Source organism: Cystoisospora suis, assembly GCF_002600585.1.
Source record: "Cystoisospora suis strain Wien I chromosome Unknown contig_1002, whole genome shotgun sequence".
NCBI lineage: Eukaryota > Apicomplexa > Conoidasida > Eucoccidiorida > Sarcocystidae > Cystoisospora > Cystoisospora suis.
Window position 1 is genome coordinate 27,365 of NW_027153803.1, and position 12,834 is coordinate 40,198.

A 12,834-nucleotide genomic window follows, 5' to 3' on the forward strand; every position below is an offset into this window, starting at 1 on the left:
GAACATATAGACGAAGGCTACATTCGGAACACCCCAATGTCGAAACAAACGACGGCTGCTAATTTAAACCCCTGACCTCAACCTTGACCCGAGCCGCCATGTTGAACTGTCTGGTAATCCGTATCTAATACGTCTGCTCACCCACACAGGCTTCATTAACTGTTCTTCACCGCACGTCTCGCTGGCTCTGAACCGCGGATTTCCGACGTAATGCTTCAAGACCCCAGCTGGATCACCGCGTATACGCGCCAATGTAAGGTACACCATAGATAACTACCCCCTTGGACAGACGTACTTGCGTCATGAGCGCTGGAGCTTCCTCACCCTCGATGAGCTCCAGCCATTCGTCGAAGCTACACGGTCTCCATTCTCTGCGATACGGAAGAAGCACCGCGTTGTCAGCCGACTCCAGTTTTCCGCTGTCTGCCACATCCTCGCTATCCAACACAAGCCTCAATCCCTTTCGGCGTCCGGCTTCTTGCTCACGAGCTTTCTGCAACTCTGCCTCTCCGATTGGAACTTTGAAAGAACAGCGAAACGGCAGAGCACGGACCCTCTCTTTTTCATAAGAATTGCCTTCGAGACCAAATGACGTCCCTGACATTCCCCCTTGGCCTTGCATGTCCGCATCGGATTGCGGCTGATCTTCCCCACCCCTTTTCTCTGCTCCCGTTCGCAACCGCTGCTTGACTCCCGCCAACCACAGAGAGTTCTCGAACATTAGACGATCTGCGGGATCCTGACGCTTGGCGATTTCTTTCTGCACTACAGGAGAATTGACTGAGAAGTTATCATCGATGCAAAACTTCGGGTCGAGGTGAGTGTCGCCTTTATGGAGAGCTTCAAAGTAGAACGGTGCAATGGCACTTTCGACGTCTAAAAGGCCGTAGGAGACAAAGGCCCCTCCCGCCGCGTCCCGCTGTAGCGGAAGCCCATTACCTTCTCCAGGCACTGTAGCGTCCCCGAGTTTCCTTGGACCTGAGCGAACGAGATCGCCCAGCAGTATCCCATTCCCAGAAATCCCATCATTATTCCGACTACCGTGCTCGCTCAAGCCTCCTTTCATGAACCGATCTAGAAGCTCCAATCCGGCTTGAGGAGGCCCCTTCAAGTTCCCTTTGTATCCTGAGAATCCACCAACTCCGAGCGAAGACCCGTCTAGTGTCACCACTCCCCTATCTACGCTATCCGGGCGTGACTTCGGAAAACTGTCCCAAGGAGTCGATTCTGCAGACGTACCCCTCTGCAACACTGTCTCTGTACTTCCACCTGAACCTCGATGCGCGACCGCGTCGCTACTACCACTTTGCAATTTCCTTGACTGTGCTTCAAGGCGGGCGGCCTCCTTCTTCAAGAACTCAAAGAGTTCCTGGGGATTTCCATCCCATCTAGGCGGGACAGTTATCAAGTCTTGGCGGGTGAGAGTTGGGGGTCCCGTCAAATCCGCAGTGGGAATGTCAAAGAAAGAACGGAAGCTTCGTCGTTTGTCTTGCAAACCGCTATACTTCACAACTGGATAGGCATCCAGGCGGTACTCTAGACCCTGGGAGATGAAGCAACACATATCAGCGCAGGAACAAGCACAGTTCCGCGACATCTCGCCTTGACATTAGGCCGAGACCTGTGTTGTTCACTACTCTACGCTACCGACGAGCCATTGCGTCTCTTAACAGACAGACCCTCACCGTGAACCTGCGCTGACCGACAAACCGAGAGGCTCAGCGCTTATGTGAAAGCAAACACATGCACCGTCCTCCACGAAGATGAGAGAAACCCATCCTACATGCGAATACTCATGCGGATACACCGCTACGAACAGTTCCATCTACGCAAACGCATCGCTGTCCCCTTCTTTCAGAAAAACCCTTACCTCTGCTTGAAGTGCGTCTTTGTCTATAAAGTATACCCAAGCGGTGTCATGGATGAGTTTACACAGCATCGACACAGCTAGAAGAACCTGATCTATTCCTGACAGATCAAGACTCGACACTGCCTCCTGCAGCATTCCTTCGAACGAGCCCACTGATTCTGCAACGTCTGTAGTCCACACAAAAACAAGTCCGCTAAGCTCCACAGAGTGGTACCATATACTGTCGGCGAAAAACAGACATCTACTCGGATATTTGACACAAACGCGTTGGCAGGTCGATAAAGTTTCAACCAGCCGAAGTACTGATACTCCGACACCCTTCAGCCCCGCGCTCTCGAAGCACTCTTCTGAATTCAGCCAGCAAAGCTGGCATTGTACCTCTAGAGATACTTGTTAGTCATACGGGACAGCTTCCACGGATATATACGTACACATATATATATACATATATATACATGTACGGGCCTAAGGATATGAACAAAGCAATTACGGAACATGCGAAGGTACCGCGCGTCGGCAAAAGCCCGGGTGCGCGCAGCATTCAAGGAAGCCATCCAGATAGACCTTGACAGATAAATGACGAGGATACTATGGAAAACTCAGGAACAGAAATCTCTTCCAGTAGACCTCCTCGCTGGGTGTCATCAACTAGCGCTCTACACTCAACTGGAACTTCGAACGAGCCTCCCAACCACGACTACGGCTCACACCCACGTCTCCCGAGTGCAAGTGAAATCGCGACTTAAGATACAGAACATACACGCGAGTCCATACAGCGCGACAGACACTGACTTTGCAACTGGAAAAGTGTTATATTGCGACGCCGAGACACCAGGGAAGAGCCAGCAGGCAGACACGGACAACAGTCTATCGCAATGGAGAAACAGTCAGGCACGGGGAATCATGGTAAGACGGAGGGGCTTCTCCACGTTCAACTAGCACCACAGACCGCCATTTTCTTACACGTTGGCTTAATGTTAGAGTTCTCGAAACTAACGCTTACGAACGATCTCTGAAAGAACCACGTAAAAACTACATACCAGTAAGTCCTAGGGCTGACGTCAAATTGCGATCCACAGTCTCCTCATTTGTATTGCCCAAGCAGGCCTTTGCGACTGAGGCCGCGCCTTGACTCTCCGACGCCTTGTCAGGATCAGATACGCCCGGTACACCCAACAATGCTTCGATCATACCCGGATGCTGAACTTCCGTGGAGACGAAGATACAGGCATCCGTTTGAAGGACCGATGCGATTAGCATGGCTCCTCCAGCAGTGAACACTGTAGCAGGCACACAAGTCGTCGCAGTGGAGGGGAACCCAGTACCGTACCACGGAAAGATCCTCTTCCCGCCCTCTTCGGTGCTAGAAAAAGAACAACTGCTTTTGCTTGTCGTGTTATCTTCCCACTCAGCCAGCTATCGATTCCCGGCGCAGACTAGCTAGGCTCCCGTAGAGTACCACCCGAGCCACCCAAAACACTTGTGATCCCGCCCTAGTATGCACGAAGTGGCGAGGGCTCTATCATACTTGTCATGTCAGAGCTTTCGGAAGGAGTCTTTCTGCACTCGATCACTATCAACCCATGTGTGTGGGAAAAATATTCATCCAAGCGTACCAACTGCTGTGCACACGTAAGGAACTCCCGTACATATGAGAGGAACACCATAATTCGACTGGAACAGAAAGAACGACAAAACACACTAGCTTCCGATGACACTGAATACGAAGAGACAACGCCTCTTTCTCTGAGTCTCCCTCCAGTAGTGATCCCCCCCTAGTCAGCGTCTTGCTTAAGTCACTCTACTCCGACCAAGAGCACGCTGGCTTGAACCACTTTCGCGTAGCGTAGATAATAGAAAAGCCCCTTCAGAGTCTTCGTTCAGCTTTGCTTGGTATCCTGCAACGCACACTCAGTCCCATAGGCGCTACAACGCTCTTTGTCAAGACGTCAGCAACTCACTCGAAGTGCATGCGCATGCTGAGAAACAAATACGCAAAAACTTTTCCCCCACCTTGCGAACACAGGAACCTCAACCCGCCCGCATGCACACCCGAATAACCTCCTACCCCACGAGACTGAACTTCACCGCTGAAAAAGTTCACACGGTGCTTGGTCTTTGGGCTTACGGAGTATTGCTGTCAGGAGGGCAAGCGGCCACAGAAGAAGCACACAACAAGACGAGATACTCGACTTGCCGCGTCGCCACCCTAGGAAGATGTACAGCATCGATGCTAAGAAGAAAAGGAGAAGCATCGCTGCAATGCCCCCTGCAACATAGAGAGCCTGTAAAGAAAAAAGCACACACATCCATCCCTCTGAGAAGTGGACACTAAGGATCTGACGATCAAAGCAGACGCGCTGACGGATAAGTGCATTCCTCGGACGGGACAATGAGATAACCTCCTCGAGACCGCAGCACCACGGGAGAACACCTCCACCGAGTTCACACCAGACTCCCGCATCGTCCGTCCACATACAGTCGGCAAAGATACGAAACACGTTTCCGGGTCTTCCAAAAGTACGTTTCCAGTGCACACATATGAAAAAGTGAAACAGATGCAGGATAGTTTGAGGGGTGAGAAAGAGATCGCTTACCACTACAACAGGCTTCTTGTAGATCTCAGCCCGAGCGAGCTGCCGTTCGACAACCACACTCGCCTCCTCCACCATCTCTGTCGCTTCATCCACGCTGTAGTACTTGGTGAAAGCTTCCGATACCCTCCGTTCAATATCCTTGATTGTCACAACGGTCTGTCGGCAATTCTCTTGTGTTTGGCGAATCACCTCACGAAGCTTGGGAAGCTGCGCCTGCATCACGTGCAGGACCGGGGCCACCACCAGCTGGCCCAAGGACCTATGGAAACTAGACCGATTAGACCCCTCGGAGACACTGTCCAAAGTTTGGGACGTTATCATCTGCACAGCCAAACACCACAAGAACGTGCGTACACATACCCCATGGAGAAAACAACCGGACGCAAGAGCTGCCCCCGGGTCCCGACACACCATCGGATGACTACTCGTCACCGGGCGTACACGGACGGGAGAAGGCAGCCTATTCCCGCCCATCACCTGCTGAGCCCTGTTAAACCGATGACACGCAAAACAAACTCGACTCTACGGTTGGCAGCCTGATTGCCAATGGCTCTACGGTCCACACGGCTCTGACCCACAGACAATGTATGATGCGGCGACGAGATGAAAAACCCAGCTGCGCCTTCTCTCTTCGAGTTGAAACTCAAGCCTGTGTGTAGGAGAGGTGTCAAACACGTTGCATCTGAATCTCTCTCTTCTTCATGCGTACATCACTTTGCTCCGGAATACAACCACCGTAAGAAACGTCTGTAACAGCCTGTGTCTGGATAAGACACGTCGTTCAGCTGACGTTTTCGACCTTCCAGACCAGGCACTGTCAGCCAACCACGGCAATACGTACGCACAGCCAACACATGACGGATGCAAGCTGCGCTTCCATCCACTGACGCCACATAAACTTTTGGAAGAGACTCCTGAAGAGAGGAGGGATGCGCGGCCTGGTACCAGGAAGTCTATACAGATTCGCGGGCGACCATGTATGTGTGCGCTCTTGCGTGGCATTGAACTGCTCTGCCCCCTACATAACGAATGAGCCGCTGCTGTCTCGCTCGTCCCGCCTGATCTCCCAGAATATGGTTCGCACGACCTGGTAGAAAGAAAGATATGGATACTCTGTTGGACGGCACGGAAAGCATACGCCGAGAGGACGAACACGCAACAGAGAGACGAAACACGAGTGGGCAGGAGCCTTACACAAAAAATGCCACACCAACTGCTTACTTCTTGTAAGTTCTCCATATGCTCGGCTAAAAGCGCCAAGGGAAGCTCGACGTTTAAGCCTGAGACAGCAGCGTCTAAGACGGCCTGACGGAGTCCATCGGGCGAAGACCCGTCCGTCACGTCACGGATGTGGCTTACTCTGGAAAAAAACCAAAAGAGGCCACTCACCCCCCTTCTGTTCTCGTACAGAACTACGCCACAATGAAGGCTACGTGAGTGACAGACAGTCTTATACCTGGACAGCCATTCATTACAGCCACTCCGCCCGGTCGGTGCCATCATCGACCAGGGGTGCCGGGATACTTACTATGGGATTTTTCACTCTAACAATGGAAACCTCCTTCAAGAACGAAAAAACAGAAGAACGTGGACGAAATTCATGCCAAGCCCCACCTTATATCCGAAATGTGCAAACAGAGGCATCCTTTCCTTACATTTTCAGGGCTGGCTTTAAACCTGCGAAACCGCCGCTCATCGTCTCCGTGTCTTTCACCGCTGTCGCCTCTGTCTCTAGTACAGGCTCCGCAACGCTCTCTACTTTGTCAGGCTTTTGTTCACCGTCGCGCGTTTGGCCTCCACCACCAACCCCCCCATTAGAAGCGGCCTTCGTCAGAAAAAGACTCCCCGGAGGGGACGACAATATGTGCTTCTTCGTGCCGTCTTCTCTTGAAGCTTTCTCCTCTTGCATCTGACGACCTATGACTCGCGGAACACCGACAAGTAAACCCGGAGACGATGTCTCTGTGTTCGGAACCCACTGTGAAGCTTCACCCGATGCTGGCGGACGCTCCCCTATTGGCACCTTCTGATCCGGGGTACCTAACACGAAGAGTTTTGTCGGGGGGACGAGGCGTTTCAATATCGTACGGTCTCGCTCGCTAGTGCCCTGCACGGAAGGAGAGCCCGGGTTCGATGCAACGCCTTCTAAGCCTGGCTTGGCTCCAGGGGACGGCAATTCGACACTTGTTCCTTCACCCTCGTCCTGCGAATTAGCACTCGCGAAACTTTCATTGCCGTCCTCAGAAACAACCGACGCCTTTGGTGATGATGCTGATGGTGCCGCGGTGGACACACCATCCGTCGGCAGAGAACCTCCGTCTTTCTCTGTAGCGCTACTGGGTCCGCCCGACCCTTGTTGAGGTGCGTGGGGGGGCTCAGGTGATGACGGTTCAGCCTTGGGCAAACCCTCTCGGTTTTCATCGTTTTCGTTGGGTAAGGTTTTCAGACTGGATGAGCCCTCGCCAACTGGATCTGAAGAAACGCTGCCATTGGGGACTCGCCCAGATACCGAAACAACATTACTCCGGTTTGGTCGCTGTACTTTACTAGGGGAGTAATCATCTGAGCCCCTCCTGCGGGTCGGAACAACTGTAGAGACACCTGTTCCCTTCTCTTGGTTACCAGCACCCTCAGGGGCATTAACTTGCGTTACAAGTTCTTCCTTCGGCGGATATGACGACGACTCCTGGGCTGAGAAACTGGCCCCATGAATGCCGGTTGATTCTTCTCTGTCAAGAGCACTGGAGGTATTCATCTGGCTTCCACTTGCTTCGTTCTTCACTGGGGGCAACGCTGGTTCCTCAGTGGGGGAACTGGCGTGACTGGTGAGCAGTTGCTCGGCCTGTAGACTGTTGTTGTCTTTTCCAGGAGTCTTGCTACCTATCCCAGACACAAGATTCCACACCCACTTAAGTGCCTTACTAGCCCACTGGCCCATGGGATTGCGCGACTGCTTGTTATCCTCCTTTTGCCCTCGCTGTCTTTCAGCCTGTTCTATAGCTCGCTCCTCCTCCCACCCCTGGCCGCGGTTGTTGAACTTGTTCGAGGGCACTTCCGTGAGCGTACCGACAGTCGGGTGAGGGAATACGGCATTGTAATTGCTCAAACGTCGCACCCCAGAGCCGGTTAAGTGGATCTTCAGTCCCTTCTGCTGTGCTTCTCCAAAGCCAACTGACACATCTCCACCGACACCGGCGACAGGTGCCCCCGCCCCACGTCTCGACGAGACAACCCCCCCTCCTTGTATCCTAGCATTATCGTCTCGTGCGGTATGACCCGCTAGACCCAAACCATCAGATTCTCTCTCCGGCGAAGTCGGAAATGTGCTTCTCACAGGAGCTTCTAAGGTGGGGCGTGCCGTTCCTACTTCTTTTGCGTTCTCCGTCATACCTTTCGCTTCCGCGGGCATCGTCACCTTCAACGCAGGTGCCGAGTTAGGCCTGCCCGCAGACTGATCAATTTTTGCTCCCTTTCTACTGTGCGCGCCCACAGTCTTTTTTCCAGAACCGCCAACGCCGTCAAAGGGAAGATCCAAGCCCAACAGGGCAGCCGCGTGTCTCACAAGCATGCGGGAAGAGGGAGAATCGCCTAAAGCATCCACAACTGCCTGGGCGGCCTCCTGGACTGCGTCCGTGGAGATGCCGTGTTCCCGTAGGAAAGATTTGACACCATATGGAAAAGACGAAACAGGCGACGACGAGTTTGCCAGTTCGGACAGATGAACCAGCGGGGACGACGATACTCCGAAAGAGGAATTATGAAATTGTGCAGACCCTAGGGATGAAAGTAGGTCATACCCGACAGCGGGTGGTCCTGACGGAGTAGTAGGCGTGGATGTGCCGTTGTGCGTGTCTCTCAAGAGTCCAGACTGTACATGCTCATGGGGCGGAAGGTTTGAGACCGACATTTTTCGTCCTCCCATGTCCGAAAGCAGCTTGTCGTAAGAAGAGGGGACACGAGAAAACCCCGAGACAGCAGCCTCTCCATCCGCAGTTGTGTGCCCACCCTTCCTTGACATGTAAGATCCTAGAAGGTGTTGTATATCATTTACAGACAACAGCTCCCCTGGCCCAACATCATTACCCACGCCACTCAACACCTTTTTCTGTTGCAGTTGGCGTCTGCTACCGAGCTCAACGGACTGAAGCGATGAGGCAATAAGAGAAGATGCAGAAAGAACGTCCTTTCCTGTCTGAATCAGTTGACCTCCGCCTTCGGGAGCTGCTGTTGCTGGTGTTCCTGACGGGACGATGAGACTGATGTCAGGACCTGCCGTTGAATTGAATGTATCTGGCCTCCCGACATCGGGGACCGGGGGGCCAAGTCCCCCATAGAACAGTTGAACAAAGGCAGCACTTACAGCACAGTGGGTATCGTCCACAGCCTGATGGAGACGCGCGGTAAAAAGAAACATGAAAACGACGCATGTCGCAACACCACATATCAGCAGAAGAGTCATAGTAACGCTGAACACCCGTACAGACGGCCGCAACACCCACAGAGACACAAAGGACCCATCACGACAGTTCTCTTCAGGTCTTCTGGATGCTAGAGAATACGGTTCTCTAGTCTGTTGAGAAGGAGAGGAGATTAAGTTTCCCGTTGACACACGGGTATATGACGGTAATCTTTCTACTTGCGACCCAGGGAGACAATCGTCTCCTCCTCCTTCTGATGCAGGGTAAGACGAACCACCAGAAGACGGAAAAACCCCGTTGCCCTTTCTTGCGAGGCGATAACTTCCATGATGACTCTGGGAAATACTTCTACCTGTCGACGATCGTTGATGGCATGGTCTGGATGCAAGAGACGATGAAGACGAGGAGGAGCGCGTTCGTCTAAGAAGACACCAACAACTCAGACAGCAGCCGCCACATCCCCAACAGACGCCTCCTTTGCTTGGGCAGCAGCACACCCCGGATGCGAGAAGAACAGAAACCGGAAGAACGACAAGGAGTAACACGAGACCCACTGCCAAAGGTACCAGGTAAGCTGCCAGAGTGCCCGCGTACGACCGTATCGCGACGGCGAAACCTCCGCTACTGTCTTCGGCCGAAGATGATGACGGGTCAAGGGTACTAAAGGTAGTCGCCGTGGAAGACGGAGAAGTCGTGGTGAACGCAGAAGAGGGCTTAGAAACTTCTCCAGTGTCATCTCTAGATGGTGCCTGAGGCAGGACAGGCTGGCGTGGGACGCGATATACTCCTATAGCATCTCTGAATGACGAGACACCAGAGGGACGACTACAGAAGTGGTCCAGCAAAGCATAGCCTACTCGACTGGACGTTATCCTTGTTCTCCAGCGGTCTCGGCCGACTTCTGCAGCTAACGCCTCCCGGTATAAAAACGGAGAATCCGAGTCAGAAGATTCCCTGAGCGTCTATGAAAAACAAGCACATAGAAAAGTGCATCAGCTCCGGTCCAGAGAAGGAAAACAACAGCCACGAATGCTTCGAAAGTTGTACATGCATACAAGCGACTTGGACTTCTCCTGCAGTGGCTACTGAAAACTCCGATCAACAACACAGTGGATTCGCAGTTCGGGTATGAAGGCCCATTATGCTACAGTCTGGCAGTAAAAGCACCGAAACTCTTAGCCATTCTGCTGCATATGGTTGAGCAAAACACCCGGTGGCTGAAACTCAACGACAAGGGCTCAGTCACTACGCCGGAAGCCACATATGCCTTTAGAGAAGACAGGCGGGGTCGCTACGACACGTCCTACCCCACACTTCTTTGGGTGAAGGCAAACAAACATCGGAATAGAGATACGCAAGAGACCCCGCCGTCTCGGCGCGGAGTGGTGTACTATCGAGAAACGGAACAACCAGCCTTCCGTACCATTTCTACTACTACTTACTTGTTCCAATATTGCAGCCTTGTGAGAACTGCTACCGCCTACGGCAGCGCACACTCTTGCAGCAGTCTCAAGCAGACTATGGTGCGCTTTCACGCCGTCTTTCTTGATGTTCTCCACACTCGGCATCCCATTGTCAAACTCCTGATCTCCACTCAAAACAGTCTGATCGCTTCCCTCGAAATGGTCAGGTTCATGTCCGCTAAAGGTATCGTCCTGCTGCGCTGTAGGCCACCAAGTCCCACGCAACAGACAGTCTGTTGGTGCCTCAAACCTCTCCTGTGTCTCCTCTTTAGATGACCCTCCCTTTTCCCTTACACCGAGTCCTACGTCATTATCTACTCCATCACCTCTTTGATTAGTGCGAAGATGATCAGGTGGAAGACTCCTACTGGACCCTCCCCAGATATGAAGTGCGTTCCCGATAGTCAAGCAACCCTTCCCGCCTACTGGTACCTTCTTGAGCGTATCCGACCTCGCACCATTTGTGGGGTTCGATGACGCACTGTATGGGTGTAGGGAAAACGAATAACCGTTCGAATCTTTTTCGAAGACGGCCGACTCTTCCTGAAGTCGCCTTTGAAACGCTCCACCCGCACGGAGACTCTGAGGACCTGCAGGCGGGATCTCCGGAGGGCTTTGGAGAAACGGATTGGAGAGAGGCGACCGGTGTAACGGACGAATAAAAAAGATAGACGACGACGCAGCGACACAAAAAACATTCAGGATACTTAAAAGGAAAACAGCTACAACTATCGATCCGACAGTCCTGAGGGGTTTGAAGTAAAAATCACCGAAGCTCTTTCTCGATGGCTTAGCACAAACACCACGGTCGTGCACGCTAACCAGGAAAGCAGACAGGAAAACAGGAATCGGACCGACGTACTCCCGGCCGCACGGCAGCCAGCAACGACGGACAACAGACAAGTGGGCGGCTGACTCCTCGCAAAGGGGAGAAACGTCCCCGAACGAAGCAGGCCCTACGTCTCCGTCCGTGTCAGGGGAGAATCTTTCTCCTGATTCCTCGTATGCCCTGCTCTCATGGTTGCGCTCGTTCCCTGTCGACGGCTTGCGGTGATCGACTATCACTGATTTCCCTTTCTCCGAGGTACCGTCTGTTGGTTGTAACTCCCGACAGCACGCCTGTACAGACGGCAACAAGGCCATCCCCGCTGCAGAAGAAGACGGCATTACCCGGTGACCGTATGTCTGCACTTCCGCGTTTTCAGGCACCCGCGGCCCGTGAACTGTGACGGACGGCGCCTCACTCCCCTTGCTGCCGCCATTGTCTGGCACACACAGCTCGGAGCCTCCAACCGCCCTGCAAAACTCACTCGACACCCGAGCGAGGCGAAATAAAGTGTAAGTTGGTAATATGCAAGCGTCCGGACGCACGCCGGATCGAAACATTTTCCGCTGTTTATGCCGTCTCGTCACCAAGAGCGGAGCCAGATCATCTGAGCTCGCTGCAGCACAACCGGAAATCTGTCATGCCGGCAAGTCAAACACGCGTCACATGCTTTCCCCTTGAGGTCAAAACAATCACAAAATGGGCGTGCAGAGAGTACAACAGGCGAAACAACGCAGCAAACAGCCGCAACGCGGACAAAAACCGGGCTGTCTCTTGACTATATACGGCGAGCCGCCGCTTCACTTTGGAACGCTGACACTGCTCACTCCGCAATCCTTCGCCAGAACGCATGCGCGTCCATGGCCTCGTCTCTACACGCAGAAACCGTGTAGCATAAGTAGGAAAAGAGAGGAGAAAATGCGCTAATGCCACCGGGAAAAGCCTTTCAAAGTGAAAAGACACACCTGCGATGGTCCGCTAGGCGTAGCAGCCCAGCCACGACCTGGCAAAAAAGTCCTCATCGAAGACGGAGTGCCAATCGTGGCCCAGCACGACCTTACGTGTGATATTCAGCGCTAGACAGAGAAGCGCCTCAAAAAGGGACAAAAGTCTTGTATCCGGCGGGCCATGGAAGGGCGAGCTCTCACATTGCAGGAGTGCTGTTTGGCAAGCCGCAAGCTCGCGGGCTCGCTCGTCTCCCTGCCAGTAATGGCGGCCAGTCTCGTCGGCAGGGGGCGTTGTCCGACTATAAACCGATCCTAATGTGGACTCTGGCCGTGAAGTGTTGACATACTGCTGTGCGGTAAGCCTGCTGGTTGCACGCGCAGAGGGACTTGCACCGGGCCTTCACGCTATTTCGGAAAAGGCGTTCTGTCCTGGACCCACTGGTTCGGCCACTTGCTCCTTTGCGGCTAAGTTGGCAAGCGCACCGTCAGCGAAAAAAAAGAATACGAGGATGAATGCTCCCCCCTCGTCAGTAGCGGCGAGGTCTGCACCCCTCTTACCACACGCCTCGGCTCGACTGTCCGGCATCGGACACGCCCGCCACGGGGAAGGCCAAGCGGATGAGCCGTAAATGGTTGCAATGTGGATTACTCGGAAGGAGACCAGCTTAACCACCGACCCCGTCGTCGACTACCGGGACTACCACCCCATTCGA

General features: G+C 53.3%; 1 protein-coding gene across 1 annotated transcript in view; it reads right to left on the reverse strand.

Moving 5' to 3' along the window:
• CSUI_002351 (uncharacterized protein) overlaps nucleotides 1-12,678 on the reverse strand; it is a 19,816-nt gene extending 7,138 nt beyond the window's left edge. The window contains exons 1-8 of the mRNA XM_068062553.1: nucleotides 10,328-12,678; nucleotides 6,123-9,847; nucleotides 5,689-5,827; nucleotides 4,468-4,788; nucleotides 3,999-4,155; nucleotides 2,911-3,150; nucleotides 1,871-2,037; nucleotides 296-1,543 (exon numbers count right to left, since the gene is read on the reverse strand). Coding sequence (XP_067925470.1) covers nucleotides 296-1,543; nucleotides 1,871-2,037; nucleotides 2,911-3,150; nucleotides 3,999-4,155; nucleotides 4,468-4,788; nucleotides 5,689-5,827; nucleotides 6,123-9,847; nucleotides 10,328-11,734 — 7,404 coding nt within the window. The 5' untranslated portion in view covers nucleotides 11,735-12,678. The remainder of the gene's footprint in view (nucleotides 1-295; nucleotides 1,544-1,870; nucleotides 2,038-2,910; nucleotides 3,151-3,998; nucleotides 4,156-4,467; nucleotides 4,789-5,688; nucleotides 5,828-6,122; nucleotides 9,848-10,327) is intronic.
• Between the last annotated feature and the right edge of the window lie 156 nt (nucleotides 12,679-12,834).